Source organism: Mobula birostris, chromosome 1, assembly GCF_030028105.1.
Source record: "Mobula birostris isolate sMobBir1 chromosome 1, sMobBir1.hap1, whole genome shotgun sequence".
In the NCBI taxonomy this organism is placed as follows: Eukaryota; Metazoa; Chordata; class Chondrichthyes; order Myliobatiformes; family Myliobatidae; genus Mobula; species Mobula birostris.
The window spans coordinates 82157617-82177005 of record NC_092370.1 but is presented as its reverse complement, the minus strand read 5'-3'; the positions used below and the strand labels follow the sequence as shown (position 1 = coordinate 82177005).

Here is a 19389-nt window from a genome sequence, read left to right as displayed (position 1 = left end):
CTTCTATGTTCTTAGTGGCAAAGTGCAATATATTTTAGATAGTATGCATAATAATGAATAAAATGACAAATGAGGATTAGATGGATTTGATTATATTTGAATGTGATATAAACAGAAATTTTCTTATTTGGTGAAGTTGAATTATGACAATGAAAGGAAGAAAATAGCAACGACAAAGGACCAACAGCGAAACACATTTAACATGCCAAACTATCTCACAGAATTTTAGCGAAAGAGAAATGGCTTGCAAAGCAAATCTGAAAATATTCAGAAAGGTGTCCAAAGCCTGAGTGTAAAGAAATACCAAGTTTGGTTGGTCACAATAATCACCATCAGCACAGGTGCACCACAAGGCTGTGTGCTTAGTCCCCTGGTCTACTCACATTACACTTAAGACTCTGAGGCTAAGCACAAGTCCAATGCCATATTTAAGTTTGCCAATGACACCACTGCCATTGGCTGAATCAAAAGTGGTGATGAATCAGCATACAGGAGGGAGATAAAAAATCTAGCTGAGTGAAGTCATAGCAACAACCTCTCACTCAATGTCAGCAAAGAAATGATGATTGACAATAGGATGAGGAAACCAGAGGACCATGAGCCACTCCCAGATGCTGCCAAACCTGCTGAGTTCCTTCAGCTCCTTTGTAAGCTGCAGCTGCAGTCTTTTTGTGGCATTATTAATGACATTCCTTTCATCTCCTGGTCAGAGTGGGGATGTTCCTTGACAATGCAGAACAGTCAATTCTGCCACAACTCTTCTGTCAGTGAAGCAATCTGCACTCCATAAAGCAAAACCTATACTGATTCTCTCATATCTTAAAAACCCAAAGCTTTCCCTCTATCTACAAGGCACAGTTAAGGAGCATGATGTAATACTCGAACAGCACTTATGCTCAAACTCCAGGTCAAAGAAACCTGTTTGACTGATGTCGATGCCTCATCCAACAGCATAAGCATTCTCCACTACTCAAAGTTCAAAGTACATTTATTATCAAAGGACATACTGCATATGTCAGCATATAAAAACCTGAGTCTCATTTCCTTGCAGTCATCCTCACTAAATCCATAACAGAATAATAATCATAACAGAATCAATGAAAGACCGCACCAAACTCGGCGTTCAACCAGTGTGCAAAAGACAACAAATTACATAAATACAAAAAGAAACAAATAATAATAATAATAAAAAATAAGCAATAAGTATCAAGAAAATGTGATGAAGAGACCTTGAAACTGAGTCCATAGGTTGTGAGAACATTTCAATGATGGGGTAAGTGAAGTTATCCCTTTTAGTTCAAGAGCTTGATGGTTGAGGGGTAATAACTGCTTCAGAACCTGGTGGTGTGAGTCCCGAGACTCTTATTTATGTCTTTTTCCTGATGGCAGCAATGAGAAGAGAGTATAGCCTGGGTGATGAGGGACCCTGATAATGGATGCTGTTTTCCTGTGATAGCATATCTTGGAGATGTACTCAATGGTGTGGAGAGCTTTACCTGCAGTATGATGGACTGGGCTGTATCCACCACTTTTTTGCAGGATTTTTGATTCAAGGGTATTGGTGTTTACATACTAGGCAGCCAAGCACCCAGTCAATATACTGTCCACCACACATCTATAGAAGTTTGTTAAAGTTTTAGATGGCAAGCTGAAACTTCACAAGCCCCTAAGGAAATAGAAGTGCTGCCACGCTTTCTTCGTAATTGCACTTAAATGCTGGGTCCAGAGCAGGTCCTCCAAAATAATAACACTGATGAATTTAAAGTTGCTGACACTCTCCACTCTGATCCGCCAATGAGGTCTGGCTCATGGACCTCTGGTTTCCTTTTCTTAAGTAAATAATCAGCTCCTTGGTTTTACTGACACTGAGTAAGAGATTGCTGTTGTGGCACCACTAAGCCAAATTTTCAATCTCCCTCCTATATGCTGATTCATTACTGCCTTTGATTCAGTCTACGACAGTGGTGTCCATCAGGGAACTTGAATATGACATTGGAGCTGTGTTGAGCTACACAGTCATAAGTGTAAAGTGAGTACAGCAGAGGACAAAGCACACAGCCTTGTAGTGCACCTGTGCTGATGGAGATCATTGAGGAGATGCTTTTGCCAATCCAAACTAATTGGGCTTTGCAAATGAGGAAATCAGGGATACAATTGCATAAGGAGTACTTGAGGCCAAGGTCCTAGAACTTATTGATTAGTTTTTAGAGATTAATGGTATTGAATACTGAGCTGTAGTCAATAAGCAGCATCTTGATGTATGCATCTTTGCTGTCCAGGTGTTCCAGGGTTGAGTGAAGAGCCAATGAGATGGCATCTGCTGTGGACCTGTTGCTTCAGTCGGCAGATTGAAGCAGATCTAAGTCGCTTCTCAGGCTGGAGTTGTTATGCTCCATTACCAACAGCTCAAAACACTTCATCATTGCGAACGTAAGTAATTCTGCACATTGAGTCAGGTTACCATGTTCTTCATAGGCACCCATATAATTGAAACCTGCATGAAGCAGGTGTGCACCTCAAGCTACTGAAGCGAGAGGTTAAAAATCTCAGTGAACACTCTGGCCAGTTCATCAGCACAGGCCTTTAGTAATTGGCCAAGTATCTCGTCTGGGCAGGATGCTTTTCTTGGGTTCACCCTCTTGAAGGCTGCTTGTATGTTAAACTTAGTCTGAAATCACAGGATCAGCCAGGGCTGTGGGAGTTCATGATGGTTCCTCCATGTTTTGATGGTCAGACAACACATAGAAGGCATTGAGTTCATCTGGATGCAAAGCTCTGTTGTCACCTAAGTCACTTGATTTAACTTTTTAAGAGGTGATGGTATTCAAGCCCTGTCACAACAGTCGAATTGCCACTTCGCCCATGAGATGGCTTTCTGGAGATCGTACCCTGGACCTCTTATAACTTTCTTGGTCACCAAATTTGAATGCCTCTGATCTGGCAGATAGCGGATTTCAAGGTACATCCAGGCTTCTGATATCTGTATCATATACAAAATGAACTACAGTTATTCACCTATGTTATAATGATAGTGCGATCTGAAGATACTTTTACCATCAACAAGGACATAGGCATTCTTCTTCCATAAAGCCTATTATTCTGACTTGGAAAAATATCATCACCTTTGATCATCACTGGATGTAATTCCCAGAACTCCTAACCCAACAAAAAAATGTTCCTATTCAATCTTTCCCTTCTCATGTTAAACCTCTGCCCTCTAGATCTTGATTACCCAAGCCTGGGAAAAAAGACTGAGAGCAATCACCCTATGTTCCTCATGATTTTACACACCTCTATAAAATCAAAGTTTAAAGCTCAAAGGAAATTTATTATCGAAGTATGTATATGTTACCTTGTAAAGTGACACTTTGGGAGGTCGAAATTGAAGGCAGAGTAATGGGTTAATGGCAAGATTCTTAGCAGTGTGGAGGAACAGAAGGATCTTGGGGTCCACATCCATAGATCTTTCAGCACTGCTGAGCAAATTGATAAGCTGGTTAAGATGTATGGTGTGTTGGCCTTCATTAGTCAAGGATTGATTTCAAGAGCCACAAACTAAAGTTACAGCTCTATAAAACTCTGGTGAGACCACACTTGGAGTAGCATGTTTAATTCTGGTCTCCTCATTATAGGAAGGACGTAGAAGTTTTAGAGGGGGTGCAAAAGGGATTTACCAGGATGCTGCTTTGATTAGAGAGCACATCTTAAAAAGAAATGTTGAGCAATCTAGGGCTTTACTTTTTGGAGTGCAGAAGGATCAGAGGTAACTTGATAGAGGTGTACAAGTTGATAAAAGGCATAGAGAGAATGGACAGCCAGAAACTTTTTCACAGGACAGATTTGTCTAATACAAGAGGGCATAATATTAAGGTGATTGGAGAAAAGTATGGGGGGGGGGGTGTCATCAAAGGTAGTTTTTTTTTTACACAGAGTTGTGGGTATGTGGTGCAGATACATTAGGGACATTTAAGAGACTTTTAGATAGGTACATGGATAAAGGAAAAATGGTGAGTTAAGTGGCAGGAAGAGTTAGATTCATCTTGGAGTAGGTTAAAAGATCGACACAATGTTACGGACTGAAGGGCTTGTACTTTGCAATACTGTTTTATGTTCTATAAATGTCCATTTCAGTTCATAGATATTGCTAGATCGACCTGAGTTCCTGCAGTGTTCTATGTGCTGCTCTTTCGTTAGGATGGGCCAGACTAATAAACCAAAACACTTCTGAGGGTCACTCACATAAATGCTGAAGTTCAGACCGCACTGAGAAACCCCTGCCAAGTCTATCCAAAGGCCCCCCAACATCGCAGTCTTCATACATCTAGCCTAGTGACCAAATGCTGTGCTGCACCATGGTTTTAAAGACACTACTGTTATGTTCACAGCCTTAATATTCCACTGTGAATTTAATAGCCAATTAATGTAGGGTGCCTAAGGGCAAAGTCACATTAATGAAAAGCAAACAATGGGACAGCATTAATTAACCCACCAATTCTGTTGATTTACAAGAATCCAACATTGCTTTTAATCCTATTAATTTGCTGATAAATTTGCATATTAATACAGGCATGCATTGTTAACACATTACGAGAAAGATATGTCTGCTCTGTCAGAATATATGTTAATGCTTAATACTATCAAGTTTCCTTCAGTGTACTGCTACAAATGCTGTTGTTGCTGCAAATCAGGAACGTTCTTCCCTTCTCATTATCATTCAGTTCACTATCAATTAACATGTTCCACAGAAATAGTTAGTGAAAGCAGTTCATAAAGCTCAAGCAGAATGACTATCACTGCATATACTATATATCAAGGTCAATGTGTTCAACTGTATCAGGTTTTACATAAGAAAATAATGCAAAGTAAAACACGGGAAAGCTGGAATACTGAGTTCATTTCAATGAGAAGGATGTTGGCTGTTACATGTTAGTAATGAGAATGTTCCCTCCGAGCCTTCATTTGTCCCCATAAAGTAAGTGAACAAACTTCTGAACATAGTAAGAACACTCTTCATATAATGGAAGTTATTGTTCATCTCTCCTCAGGGTAACATCACCAGCTTGACTTCCTGACCGAACAATTATAAACAGTAAAGGCAGACAGCAATATCTCTCCCATGACTATCGCCAACATTGGAGCCGAACAAGGGTGCATCTATTCTCTATATACTCATGGGTGCACGACCAAATTCTACTCTAACTCCACCTACAAGTTTGCAGACAATACACTATTATGGGCCAATTCTTATGGAACAGTGAGTTGGAGTACTGGAAGGAAATAGCTGAGTAGCAGCAGCCCTTCCCTCAATGTCAGCAAATCCTACGAGCCAGTCATTGATTTCAGGAAGAGGGACAGAACACACCCCACTGTTTGCATTGATGGAGCTGACATGGAGATGGTTGACTGGTTCAACCACCCAGATCTAAACATCACTAATAGCTTGTCCTGGTTTAATTACAAAGGTGCCATGGCCAAGGAAGTGTACCAGCATCTTAACTTACTCAGAATGTGAAGAATATCTGGCATATCCACTGAGATCCTCAGCATCTTTTATAGGTGCCCCACAGAAAGCATCCTATCCAGATGCATTACAGCATGGTATAGCAACTGCTCTGCACGTGACTGCAAGATGCTACAGAGTCCTGGACACAGCTCAGAACACTGCGAAAAACAGCCTCCCTTCCATGGACTCTGCCGACATTTCTTATTGCCTCATTAAAGCAACCAACATAATCAAAGTATGTTAACCTGGGCATTCTCCTTGTCCCTCTCTCATCAGGCAGAAGATAACATGAAAGTACATTCCACTAAGCTCAGGATAGCTTTTTATCCGTTATTGAACAGACTTCTTGAGTGATAAAATGGCTTCTTGACCTCACAATTTATCATGGTTTTGCACATTATTGTCTGCTGGCACTGGACATTTCCCAGAACTATAACCCTTTATTCAACATTCTGAAATTGCTTTTCTCTTGTATTACCTTGATGTACTGATGTTGTGAAACAATCTGTATAAATTATACGCAAGGCAAGTTTTTCACTGTTCTTCAGTACATGTGATATAAGCTAATTACTGATTTACAATGACCAATCTCGGAAGGCCTCATTCCATTAGAGTTAGAGAATCACAAAACAGCACAACATAAAAACGAGATTATGCGATCCAGTGAAGGTGCGTTTGATGTTTTAAATTTGCTGACAACACCATTATTATTGGCCAAATCAAAGGTGGTGACGAATTATCATAACAAGAGAGATTGGAAATCTGACTGAATGGTGCCACAACAACAACCTCTCACTCAACATCAGAAAAACCAAAGAACTGATTATTGACTACAAGAGGAGGAAACTGGAGGTGCATGAGCCAGTCCTCATCAGGAGGTCAGAGTTGGAGAAGGTTAGTAACTTTAAATTCCTGAGCATTAGCATTTCAAAGGCTGTGTTCTAGGTGCAGCACATAAGTGCCATTACAAAAAAGTCATGGCAGTGCCTCTACTTTCTTAGAAGTTTGTGAAGATTAATTATATTTAGCTTCTAATGCGAGGTGGTAAGCAAAAGGTATTGCTTAATCTCTTACCCACTTGTATAGAAACATAGAAAACCTACAGCACAATACAGGCCCTTCAGCCCACAATGCTGTGCCAAATATGTACGTACTTTAGAAATTACCTAGGGTTACACATAGCCCTCTACTTTTCTAAGCTCCATGTACCTGTCCAGGAATCTCTTAAAAGATCCTATCATATCTGCCTCCACCACCGTTGCCAGCAGCTCATTCCAAGCACTCATCACTCTCTGCGTAAAAAACTTACCCGACATCACCTCTGTACCTACTTCCAAGCACCTTAAAACTGTGCCCTCTCATGTTAGCCATTTCAGCCCTGGGAAAAAGCCTCTGCCTATCCACATAACCAAAGCCTCTCATCATCTTATACACCTCTGTCAGGTCATCTCTCATCCTCCTCCACTCCAAGGGGAAAAGGCCAAGTTCACTCAACCTGTTCTCATAAGGCATGCTCCCCATCCAGGCAACATCCTTGTAAATATCCTCTGCATCCTTTCTATAGTTTCCACATGTTTCTTATAGTGAGGTGATCAGAACTGAGCACAGTACTCCAAGTGGGGTCTGACCAGGATCTTATACAGCTGTAACATTACCTCTCGACTCTGAACAATGGTTCACAGCTTTTTTTTTGCCTCAATCACAATATGTTTTAACATGTCCCCCAAGGCACACAGCGCCCTGAATTAGAAATATATCACCTTTCCTTCTTCATCACTGGGATAAAATTTTGAATTCCTTCCCTAACAGCACAAGGATTATTGCTGCTCACCAGCACCTTCTCAAGGGCAATTAGGAATGGGCAAATAATTGCTGGCTCAGCTTGTGAGGCCCACATCCCTTGCATGAACAAAAACACACATACAGAAAAAGATATTTTCCTACTTTTATGTCTCTTGCCAGTTGGAGCATAGTTAACAGGAAGGGATCATCCAGGTCTCTTCACTCAGCCAGCACCCACTTTACCCTTATCTCTGCTCTGACCTCATTGATATCTTAATGTTTTTCTTTATTTCACAAGATGCTCTGTCCGAAATTCAACTGAAAACCAGCATCAATTAAATTAGATGTTTCAATGGGACTTATCTAAAACACATTTTCAAATTAGTCTTCTGGTCCTGTCAATTCACTTCATTACTGAAAGAAGCACAGAACAGATCACCACAACTATAATTAATGTCTATGAACACCATTCTTCAAAAAAAAAATTTCCAATGCTAAATACAATTTTCAGAGATGTCTGGGTACATTCTTCATGCTATAACTTTTCCAAAAATCTCAGTGAAAACAACTACAGTGAGGTAAAAAGTAGCTTGCTGTTGTCGAAAATCTATTTTGTTTTAGCTTTTATTCTTTGTTAATACAAACTGCTGTGCTTTCTGCCTGTGCTGAGCTTATAAAAAATAATTCTGGATTTTGTTCAATGCCTACAAAACCTACTTCCAAAAATAATATTTGAAATTCACTGGTACAGCACTCCTCCAGCTTATCTCTGCTTCACAAAATGGAATGGAGACTTTAAATCCATAAAGTTAATCTCATCTACAGCTTCAATCTCCTCTAACTCAAACAAGCAATCAGGTTGCAGCCTATTTAAAACATTCTCAGACAGAAAACTAAACAACTTACTTGCTTTTAAACAGTTGGTAAGGCATAGTAAAGATGCTTTACTTCAGATTTATAGTTTGCTGTTAATATATCACTAAAGTCAGCAAATTCTAAAAATATGGTGAACAATTTGTAGTATTACCTACGTTAAAGGCAAACAAAAGAAATCCTGCACTGTCTGATATGACTTTTACATTATTGCTGATTAGTAATCTAATATAATTTAGATAAAATTTCATAAACTACTTTCAAAGAATATGCTTTCTTGCACACATCATAAAATGACAAACTGTGACAAGCAAAATTACAAAGTCAATTACGTTCATTTAAACACATTTATAGTACTAAAATACAGAAACCAAGGTTCTTTAAATAAAACTACATATGACTTCTTATTGCAAGCAACATACAGCATGTAACACAGCGTAGCATGTACATGAAGTGTTAGTGATTGTAAAGGGGTCACTTCACAAACAGAACCATTCTTTAGTTTAGGTCTTGATTAACCACAAATGACAGATAATTTGCAGCTTTATCACCTATTGACATTATGAATTTTGTACAATGTGAGCACATTATTCCATGTCACAGAAAGTTGATTTGATCTGCACGTCTCATGGAATTTTACATTTTAAACCATGCATTAAGCACTTCACAATTCTGAGCAAAATACTCCATAGAGAAATAATAAATAGAAAAGCTTCCATTTTCCTGAACACATTCTACACAAAAGACCCTTTTGTCATATAAGGACTGCACTATATCATTATATTTTGACACACATCAGGCATTTACAGTGAGGCTAAGAAATTATGACAGACAATTAAAATTCATGACATAACATGAGGTTAACTCAATTACTTCTCTTGCATATGGATTAGAAGATTTTGGTGCAGAACAGAATACAAATTACAGTATGCAACTTCTAAGACAATAGACCCACCCATACTTACCTTTTCCCAGCTGGTCTTTAGAGAACAGCTGACAATGTCCTCCTCTCAGGCCAACTTCTATCCACATTCCTTAACTCTGGGAGGATTGATATATTGACCCTATCTATGCTCTTCGTGATTTTATACAACTCTAAGATCACCCCTGATTCTCCTAAACCCTCTCAAAAAGTCCAATCTGCTCAAACTCTCTCCATAATCCAGTCTACTGAATCCTGGCAACATCCTCATAAATGCCCACTACAGTTTGTGCTAGTTGTATGTGGTTGTATCTGATCTTGCAATCCACTGGTAAACTTTGCACTGGGTGCAGTGGTGGAGTGCAAAAATAATAGGGATCAGAAAGATAACTGACCCAAGCCTGATAGTCAGTTCTCATCAGGCTTGGACTAGCTCAGATGTATAATCTGACAAAATAGTGTGGATCAGTTGGAGCCAGACGGGACTCTGCTGGTCTGACTCAACTGAAGTCAACCTGATCAGCATCAGATCATGTGCCACCCAGGCACTAGGTGTGTTGGGTCAGATTAGGCATGAGAAACACAAGCAATCAGGTCAAGTATCCATCCAGAATAGCACAGACAATTTCAAACCCAAGCAGACCTCTAGGCTAGAGACTTCTTCATCCAGCCACTCAGATTTACACTAACCATGCCTGAACGTATGTGGTGTAAATTAATTCTTTTTAATAGGGTTGGCCTTGACTGAAAGAGAAGTGGATTCTTCATTTTACTCAAAATCACATACATAATTTTAAAGGAAGAAACATAACATATCCTAAAGTTATTTAAATTTATTTCAACTGTCTGTAAGCATGCTTGAAACTGACAAAGTGTTACTAGTTGACGAGGTTAATCCTGGTGCAGTGAGGGTAATCTTGGCCTCTAAATTCAATAGCTGATTCCTGGTCAATACCTATGGATCGCTGTACTGTATATGACGGCAATGACAACCAGGTCTCCAGGTTTATCTGCATGGTCATAATTTCAAGTGCAGCCCTGGGAAAGGTGCAGAAAGACAAGAGTGAACCATGCAAGAAAGGGAAGGAGGAGTGGAACCAGATGGAAGTGATGGACAGGTGAGAAGAGAATCACATGCTCTTTTTGTCCTGAAAAAGCAGGGAGAATTGTAAAGCATGAAAAACTAAAAATTCAAAACCTGTAATGTCAGCATTTCAAAAGTATTCATCCCGCTTTGCTCAGTTCTCATTTGAATCACCTCTTGTAGCTATTACAGCCAGTAGTCTCTTTGGATAGCTCTCTATTAGCTTTGCAGAACGTGATGAAGCAAGATTTTCCCATTCCTCCTTGCCAAATTGCTCAAGCTGTACCAACTTAGTTGGGGAGCAGGGGTGGACAGCAATCTTGAGGTCTTGCCAGATATGGTTGATTTGGTTAAGGTCAGGACTCTGACTGGGCCACTCAAGGGCATCAATTTTCTTCATTTGAAGGCACTCCATGGTTATTCTGGCAGTGTGCTTTGGGTCATTGTCCTGCTGAAAGATGATCTTCCTCCCCAGTTAAAGTTTTCTGGCAGAGGCAAAATCGTTTTATCTATGTATTAAGCAGCATTTATCTTCCCATTAATCATGACTAGATTTCCAGTCCCTGCTGCTAAAAAGCATCCCCCCCAAACATACTTGACAGTAGGGATGGTGTTACCTGGCTGATGCACAGTATTAAGATTTACACCACATGTACCGCTTAGTGTTAAGGCCAAAAAGTTCCACTTCAGTCTCATCCAGCCACAAGACCTTCTTCCATATCGTTACAGTATCTTCTAAGTGATGCTTTGCAAAATCTTTAGGAGCAAGGATATGCGTTTTTTTTAGCCAGAGCTTCTTCCTTGCCATTCTTCCATAAATACCCTGTCTATGCAAGGCCTTAGAGATTGTAGAGCCATGAACTTCATCTCCAGTTGCAGCCACCGACTTCAGCAGCTCACTGAGACTGACTGTTGGCATCACAGTAGCCGCTCTTACAAGTGCCATCCTTCTCCGTTGACTAAATTTAGGGGAGCAACCTGACCTAGACAATGTGGCTGTGGTTTCATGTTTTTCCACAATGAACTGCACTGAGCTCCAAGGTATATTCAATGCCTTTTCTTGTACCCTTCCCCAGATTTGTGTGTAAGGGGTTTCTTCTTTCATGTTACTTGCTGAGACTAATAAAATGGCTTCTCTGTAATGTCAACTGTTGATGTAAGGGGTTCTCTGTAGCAGCATGTTTGGGTTATAATTAGTGATAACGGGACTTGCATTCATTTGCTAACCAACTGGGACAAATATTATTCTTTCTTGTGCATCTGAAAGCTGTTGTTTGCGCGGGATTTGGTCAGAACATGCCATGGGGACAAAGAGAGAAGACGCACATGAAGAGATGCTGTAAACTGGCTAGCAGAGCGGACCCCGAGCAGGGGCCCAGCGGAGTTCGGAGGAAATCGAACGGTGGACCGAGGATATTGTGTTAGCTCCAATGAGTTATTTGTGCACAAACTGTCTAATTACTTTTCTTGGTGCCTTTTTATTTCATATTTTGGTTCTCTATTAATCCCATAGTTATAAGAGTTATAAAATCTGAATTACTTAACCGCATCCTGTGTACGGCTTGTCATTACGGGGTACTGATTTGAGACAGGGGACACATTGCACAGCATTCACCTAAACGAGAGTTTTAAGGTTTGGCTGGGCAGGGGGTTATCACCTGAGATCATGTCACTAGGCAAAGCAAGTGTTACATTTGGGGGCTCGTCTGGGATTACAGGTAGGAGCGGGTTCAGTGGGGTGGATATTCGTACTCAGGAGGAATTGTTCATTGGATTTCGGAGTTTGGGAAAAGCTGAGGGCAAAGTTGAAAGCGTGGCGTGAAGATCTGATAAAATGGCGGGCTCAGTCTTTGTTCTAGGTCAGACTAGCGCTGACGTCACGGTGGTGGGACTGCCAGTGTCTATTGGTGAGGCGGGGCCATGGGCTGTCCATATTGTCAGGTGTGAGGGAAAAGGGTGGTCGGAATGTTCCAGCTATGGCAGGCTCCGCCAGGTTTTTGGAATAATATCCAACCTTAAAGAGGTGTGGGCGGAGCAGTTGTTAGGTGAGTAGCAGTGCTCAGCTGAGGGAAAGCGACAGGGATTGGTTGGAAGTTTAGATAGGCGGGCTGCTGACATTGTTAGAACTGTCAGGTTCAGTGACCCCATAGTGACAGCTGCCAGTTATCGGCAGGCGCGGGAAAAGGCGTTTGGTTCGACTGGGGGCAAACTGCAGCTCGGGGTGGAGTTTCTAAACGTGAGTCGGGAGAATCGGGGAAAGCGTTCAGAGTACTTTTTTTTAGCAGAGAAACAGCTAAATTGGTTGCAGTGCAGTGGGGGGGGTCATTCAGCTGATCAGAGAGGTGTCAAGAAACAGAGGAGATTCAGTGGGGGAACTGCCTGGTGTTTCTTCGGGGAACACGTTCCCAGGGTCATGAATCATTAGTGCTGATGTGTCTGGACACTGTTGAGATGGGCAGCGTTTCAATTCTGGAGGGGACCACCACCCCGCTGGTGAGGAGGCGCATGGTGGCCTGCCACGCGGGTGAGAGCTGTTTGGGGGCATTGTCTGTGCACCCAGTGTTTCGAGCTGCTTGTGAGGACATGTGTAGCAGCATTGGGCCGGTACCGAATTTAAACGAGAGCCTATGGTAGTGTGGCCCAGGTGAAGTATCTGAGGGTGAGACCCTCTTATAGATATAGATAGATAGATAGATATACCTTATTGATCCCGAGGGAAATTGGGTTTCGTTACAGCCGCACCAACCAAGAACAGAGCATAAATATAGCAACACAAAATCCACAAACAATCAAACAACAATATGCAAACTATGCCAGATGGAAATAAGTCCAGGACCAGCCTATTGGTTCAGGGTGTCTGATCCTCCACAGGAGAAGCTGCAAAGTTTGATGGCCACAGGCAGGAACAACCTCCCGTGGTGCCCAGTGTTGTACCATGGTGGAATATGGCCGAAGTCCAACAGCAAAAAGTTCAATATCTGGGCTACAAGCACATTCCTCGATTGTAATATGACCAGGATTGCACCATCCGTTGTTAAGCAGAACAGCAAGCCCCCAACTCCTTTAAGCTTACCACTCTCAGTGGACTTCCGGTCAGCCCAAACGGTCTAGAAGCCATCCATGGAAAAGTTTTCATCGGGTATGTCCTCGTGCAGCCCCATTTCAGTAAAACACATAACACTGCTCTCCCGAAATGTTCTCTGATGCCTGGCTAGCGCCGTCAACTCGTCCATTTTATTACCCACCGAACTCCTCTTCTCCAGAAGTCTCTGTTGTCTCGACCCGGTCCTCTTTCCTCGCTTTTGTGATCCCCCTTTGCATCCTCTGTGTGTTTTCCTCCAGATTTTAGCAGTTTTGTCTGCCGCTCTGTTCGCTAAACCAGTCGGCATAAGCGCAATCAGCTGGCCCCTGGAATAAACAGTGTGACCATACTGCTGCCCCGCTAATGAGACGTGTCCGAATGTAACTATTAGTGGATGCTCCAACGTACCACGGGGGGGGGGAGAGACACCCCGGTGAGAAAGACGTCATGGTGACTGGCCCCTGCAGACGTGGAGGATGCAAGCAGCGTGTGTATAGATTATAGGACTCTGAACAAGTGCACCGTCCCTGAACAGTATGAGGTCCCAAGGGTCGAAGATGCACTGGTCTGTCTGATTGGTGCAAAGTGGTTTAAATTACTGGATCTGAGGAGTGGATATTGCCAGATCCCAATGAGTAAGGCCGACAAGGAGAAGACAGCTGTTACAGGTCCCATGGGATTCTTCCAGTCCAAAAAGATGCCCCAGGGCATATCCGGAACCCTTGCAACCTTCCTGTGGGGCATGGGGAAGACCATGGGGGATGTGGACTTGTGTGGAGTTTTGGTGTATTTGGATGATCTCCTAACATTGGGTTTCGCCTTGGAAGACTATGAAGCGAGGTGAGTAAGGGATCCCGGGCGACTAGGGGTTAACAAAGTAAAACTTTCTTTGGACGAGTGCCAGGTCTGGAGAAGGACGCAGATTGTGAGTGTTCTGCGTTCATTTGCGGAAATCTGTGGTTATTATTGGAGAAATTACCCAACGTACCAGTTGAATTTCCTGGCGTTGGAACAGACGACAGTGGCGGAGGAACTGAATGACTGTCTCTATGGGATCAAGTTTGAAGTGGAGACAGAGAAACAGAATTCCGAGCAGAAACTGGAGAAATTGATCCAGAACAAGTTGGAAGACTTGCACGTTGGGGAAGACAAAGGAAGCTGCCTGAATAGGGCAAACAGAGAACTGAGAGCACCAAGAGGGGAGTCTGAATACAATTCAGAGGAGGTGAAGCAATGGCGGACAGATCTCGGAAGAGGGGAGCGGAAGCTTGAAGGAGACCTGAAGATGATCATTGACAGCGTAAATGAAATGGGAAAACTGGAAGTTGAACAGGAAGCAATCATTAAGAAGAAAGAGCTGGAGATAAGTTCAGAGACCACTAAACTGAAGGAGTCCAAGAAGAAGCTGACGCCTCGATTACAGGAGGCTGAAGAGGCTGCAAAGGCAGCCCAGGCCAAGTGCTCCAGTTTGAAGAAAGCCAAACAGCAGCTACTGATCGAGGAAATGGGGAAGAATACGGATTCAAAGGATGATGAGCTGGATGTGTGGTACCTGCTGCCTTTCGCTAACTTCTCCTCGATTGAGGAAGAGACTTTTGGCCCTTCTCCCACTGAGTCAGGTGTAGTAGGGAGGGTTATCTGTGGGCAGCCTGGGTTACAGCAGGACCCTAAAGGAAAGGAAGCGGGGGCCTGGGAACGAGATAGGGGGCTCCAAGTTGCAGGGAGTGAGTGATAGGTTGAGAGAGGATTTGGTAAGTATTCCCGATAGTGTTCGAGCCTGATGAGTTACATGAGGGGATACGTAGGTCTCAGAGGATTAGGAGACTCCTGTTTAGGTTGGCCCATGTAGCGCCTGTGGAACAGGGCATAAGGTCTACTGTTTGGGGAGCGATGTAACTGTTTTTGTACCTGGATTGGATTGGTGGGTTTGCAGGAAGATTTGGCAAGTTATATGAATGTCATGAGGACATGACAAAATTTGGTGGGGGGGGTAAGTGTAAGGGGTTTCTTCTTTCAAGTTACTTGCTAAGGTTAATAAAATAGCTTCTCTGTTGTGTTATAATAAAATGGCTTCTCAGTAATGTTAACTGCTGATGTAAGGTGTTCTCTGTAGCAGCATGTTTAGCTTATAATTAGTGATAACGGGACTTATGTTCATTTGCTAACCAATTAGGACAGATGCTATTCTTTCTTGTGTATCTGAAAGCTGTCCTTTGCATGGGATTTGGTCAGAATGCGTCATGGGGATGAAGAGAAAAGACGCACATGAAGAGATGCTGCGAGCTGGCTCTGGAGTGGACCCCGAGCGGGGGCTCAGGACCCGGGCAGATTTCGGAAGAAATCAAATGGTGGACTGAGGATATTGCCTGAGCTCCAACGAGTAATTTGAGCACGAACTGTCTAATTATCATTCTTGGCGCCTTTTTATTTTATATTTTGGTTCTCTACTAATCCCATAGTTTAAGTAAGAGTTATAAAATCTTAATTATTTAACCGCATCACCCCGAGATCGTGCCACTAGGCAAAGCGAGTGTTACATGTGCTTCTCATTTATGATTTGCTTGACTTGTCTTGAATGCTTTTTGGTCCTCATTTTGGTTTGGTCCGTTGAAAATCTACCATACTGTTGGACCTTAGAGAGAGACAGAGGCGATATGTGTTTTCATGAATTAATTGAAAAAAAGCTGATCCTCCAATTTTCCACATCAACAAATTGGGTGAGTTGCTAAGGTAATATTGTACAATGAACCTGAGGAAAGTTGGTTTAGTAATTACAAAGGGGATGAATACTTTTTCAGCCTCACAATTTTGGTTTTTAATCTTTAGTAAACTGTTGACAGGTTTTGGAATTTTTCTTTTGATTCAACATGATGCACAATGTTTTGTAGATAAGCTCAGACAAATCCTATTTTAAACTAGTTTAAATTTTAAAAATGAGAGAGTAAAATGTGAAAATAGTTGTGTAGGCTGAATGTTTTTTTAAGGCACTGTATATAAGACGGCCTTTGCCCATCTCAAAGGGATGTTTTCACTGCCTACACAGGAAAGCAGGAAAATGCAAAGATCCAGACAAGGTGGTGGCAGATCAGTCACATGCTCCAATAAACTTTAACTTGCTATGAATAAGGTTAAAATTGACTCCAAAATGGTTCCAATTTTAAGAAAACCAGACAGCTTGTACCATGAGAAGTAATGATACAATATTAGTCCTTGTCATCAAAGGAGAAAGGCCATAAGGAACAACAAGGAATGAGGCATACAGCAAAGGTTCCTCTAACACCTCCACAAATAACTTTGTCTCTCAGGTGAACAAAGCTCAGACTTCAGCTGTTTCCTCCCAGTCTCCGGACAGATCCATGTAAAACGGAGCAAATCCTACTTAAGCAATAAATAATCAATTTATTTAACAAATGATTGGTTAATAAATAACCTTGTGTCTCTACTTTTACTCAAACATGACTGTAAAGACAGCAGTACTCAAGAGAGAAACTGAGATAAGTGAAAAGATATTCCCTTATGATGGTGCTGGTGAATCAAAACAATATGCTGCATGTTGCTTACCCAGCATCTTGTTAGCAAACGCAAAGTGACTGAAGAACAATATTGCTGTATTGGAGGGAAATGAGAAATTGCTTTTTTCTGTGCTCCACAGATACATGGCTCACGCTGGACATGCAAAAAATGTCTGTGAGATCCCAGGGCTTCGCGATACACAGGATGGACCAGACTGTTGATTCAGAGAAGGCAAAGTGTGGGAGGCCAATTTTGGGAGGTTATGATAAACTCTTTGTGGTGTTTGGACGCAGTGGTGTTGTCACAGTCTTGTTACCCTAACCTGGAGCATATGATGATTAAGTGCTAACTGTTCTACTTACCAAGAGAGATTTCCGCCATGATCCCGATCACAGTTTACATACCACCAAAGTCAAACATTAAACAAGCACTTGTGTATTGTCTGCCATGATAAGAAAAAAAGAAACAGCCACTCCGATGCCTTTTAAATCATTGTCAGGGACTTCAATCAGGCTGGTTTGAAGAAAACTCTGCCCAATTATCATCAACACCAAGAGTCCCAATACAGTTGACCACTGTTACACTCAGACATCCTACACTGCAAAAACTCATTTCAGGGAGGTAGCACCACCATTTCAGGGAGGTAGCACACCCGCCTCCCGCAACCCTATATACACCCACCCCCGGTCGACCTCCAAGGGCGCATGTATATGGGACATTTGATTATGAAAGAACACAATTTATTTGACACATATTGAAACTATTTACACACACACATTATATATATATCCTTTGCTGAGTAGCTTTTCCATTTCTTTTGCAAACTTTCCTTGTACTGTGATGTGGTTCTGTTGAAAAGAACTGTGAAATACTTGAGCAGCCTTCCCTGCGATTAGCCTCCCTAATATGTTGTGGTCCCTAAAAGAAATAAAAGCATAAGGTGTATCCTTATTATATTGTCTTATGTAATACTTCATTTAGTGATTTTGTCTAATCTGTAAACTGATCTGTAATCTGTAAACTGGGTATATGCAGAAAATGTGACATTAAAATATGTACTTACTTATTATCATGGAGTTGTTTTTAATTCTATTACAACTTTAAGCACGTCTACAGGGAGTTTGGGCTCATCACGTAGGACATCAATAGAGTAGCTCCTTAGCAGCTAGCCAGCTAGTTTAAATAACATTAGCTATGCTAATGAATGAATGACACATGTTAAACTCACCCCAACATGTCTTTTACAATCCTAACCCATCATGGGCAATAGAAAAGTCACTGTTGCAAACAGTGCAGTGAGTAACACTGTCATTATTTTTGACCCCTGTTAGGCAGGGGTACACTTTAGTGTAGTCTGGGGTGAAGTGTGTTTTATATTTTCTTTTTTTGAAACACTCTGCCATGGTGGTGCAGGACACTAAAATGAACTGATGGAGAGACAGAGGTCGACTGTAAAGCCCGCCCACACAGAAAACTGATAGGTCTACTTATCATGAAGAGAGACCAATCAGGATGCTCGCTCCTGCTCTCACTCCTGCTTACCCTCTGATTTCCGGGATATTGTATATAATTTGCAGGCATCAGGGAGCTGCTATTAATATGCGGGAGACTCTTGGAACTTCCGGGAGAGGTGGGATGTCTGCACACCACAATTAGGAATGCCTGCCACTCAATATCTAAACTGCATTTCTGAAAATCTGATCACTTACAGATAGGAGATAAAGAGCCAGGCTCTGAAGAAGAGGAGAGGAAGGCTGAGGAGCGGTCACAGGTTTGCTTTGAGCCTGTACACTAGGCCATGTTCAAGGACTCATGAGAAGATCTGAACAATATACCATTGTTGTTATGGATTTTACAAAAACAGTCACAGACAAGTTCATCTCCACAAAATCATTCAACCTTCCCTAACCAGAAGCCCCGGATGAATCATGAGATCCGCAATCTGCTGAGGGCCAGATCAGTGGCATTCGGGTCTGGCAAGTTAAATATGGAGTCCAGGTTTGATCTCCGGAAAGCCATCTCATGTGCAAAGTGGCAATTCTGGACCAAGCTTGAATCACTGAAGGATACTCCACAGCTGTGTCACTGCCTGAATGTTGCCACCTCCTACAGAGTGAACTCAAGCAACATAGGTAACAACAAAGCTTTGCTCCCAGGTGAGCTCAATGCACTTTATGCTCACTTTGACCATCAAAGTTCAAAGTATATTTATTATCAAAGTACACATATATCACCATATGTATATCACCTGAGATTGGGTCATCCACCTTTCCTACAATACTCTTTGCATTGAAATATACGCAGCTCAGAACATTAGTCCCACCATGCAAGACCTCTTAATTCCTGACTTTGTATGTAAGCTTAACAACATCTTTCTCCACAACCACTCCGACATCTGTTCTGATGCTCTGCTACCCACCCCACTGTGCAGATCTAGCAAACCTTTCTGCAAGGATATTAGCACCTCTCCAGTTCAGGTGCAAAGTTCCCACTGAACTGAACTTACTTTCAAGGACTTTATCATGTTTTCGGTATTTATTGCTTATTTATTTTTTATTATTATGTCCTTTTGGGTGCGGTCATTCATTGATTCTGTTATGTTTCTTGTATTCACTGTGATGCCTGAAAGA

General features: G+C 41.9%; 2 protein-coding genes and 1 long non-coding RNA gene across 12 annotated transcripts in view; 2 read left to right on the top strand and 1 right to left on the bottom strand.

Annotated features, from left to right (window-relative positions):
- LOC140197714 (intermembrane lipid transfer protein VPS13B-like) overlaps positions 1-19389 on the bottom strand; it is a 1066299-nt gene that overhangs the window by 400706 nt on the left and 646204 nt on the right. The gene's annotated exons all lie outside the window — the stretch shown is intronic.
- LOC140201224 (uncharacterized) lies at positions 6285-17828 on the top strand. The gene is made up of 2 exons (XR_011886804.1): positions 6285-6397; positions 16899-17828. It is a non-coding gene; the product is annotated as an uncharacterized lncRNA (long non-coding RNA).
- On the top strand, positions 9935-17828 carry LOC140184914 (uncharacterized). The gene is made up of 3 exons (XM_072241948.1): positions 9935-9991; positions 14151-14794; positions 15453-17828. The coding sequence occupies exons 1-3, from the start codon at positions 9935-9937 to the stop codon at positions 15601-15603; spliced, it is 852 nt and encodes a 283-aa protein (XP_072098049.1). The 3' UTR covers positions 15604-17828.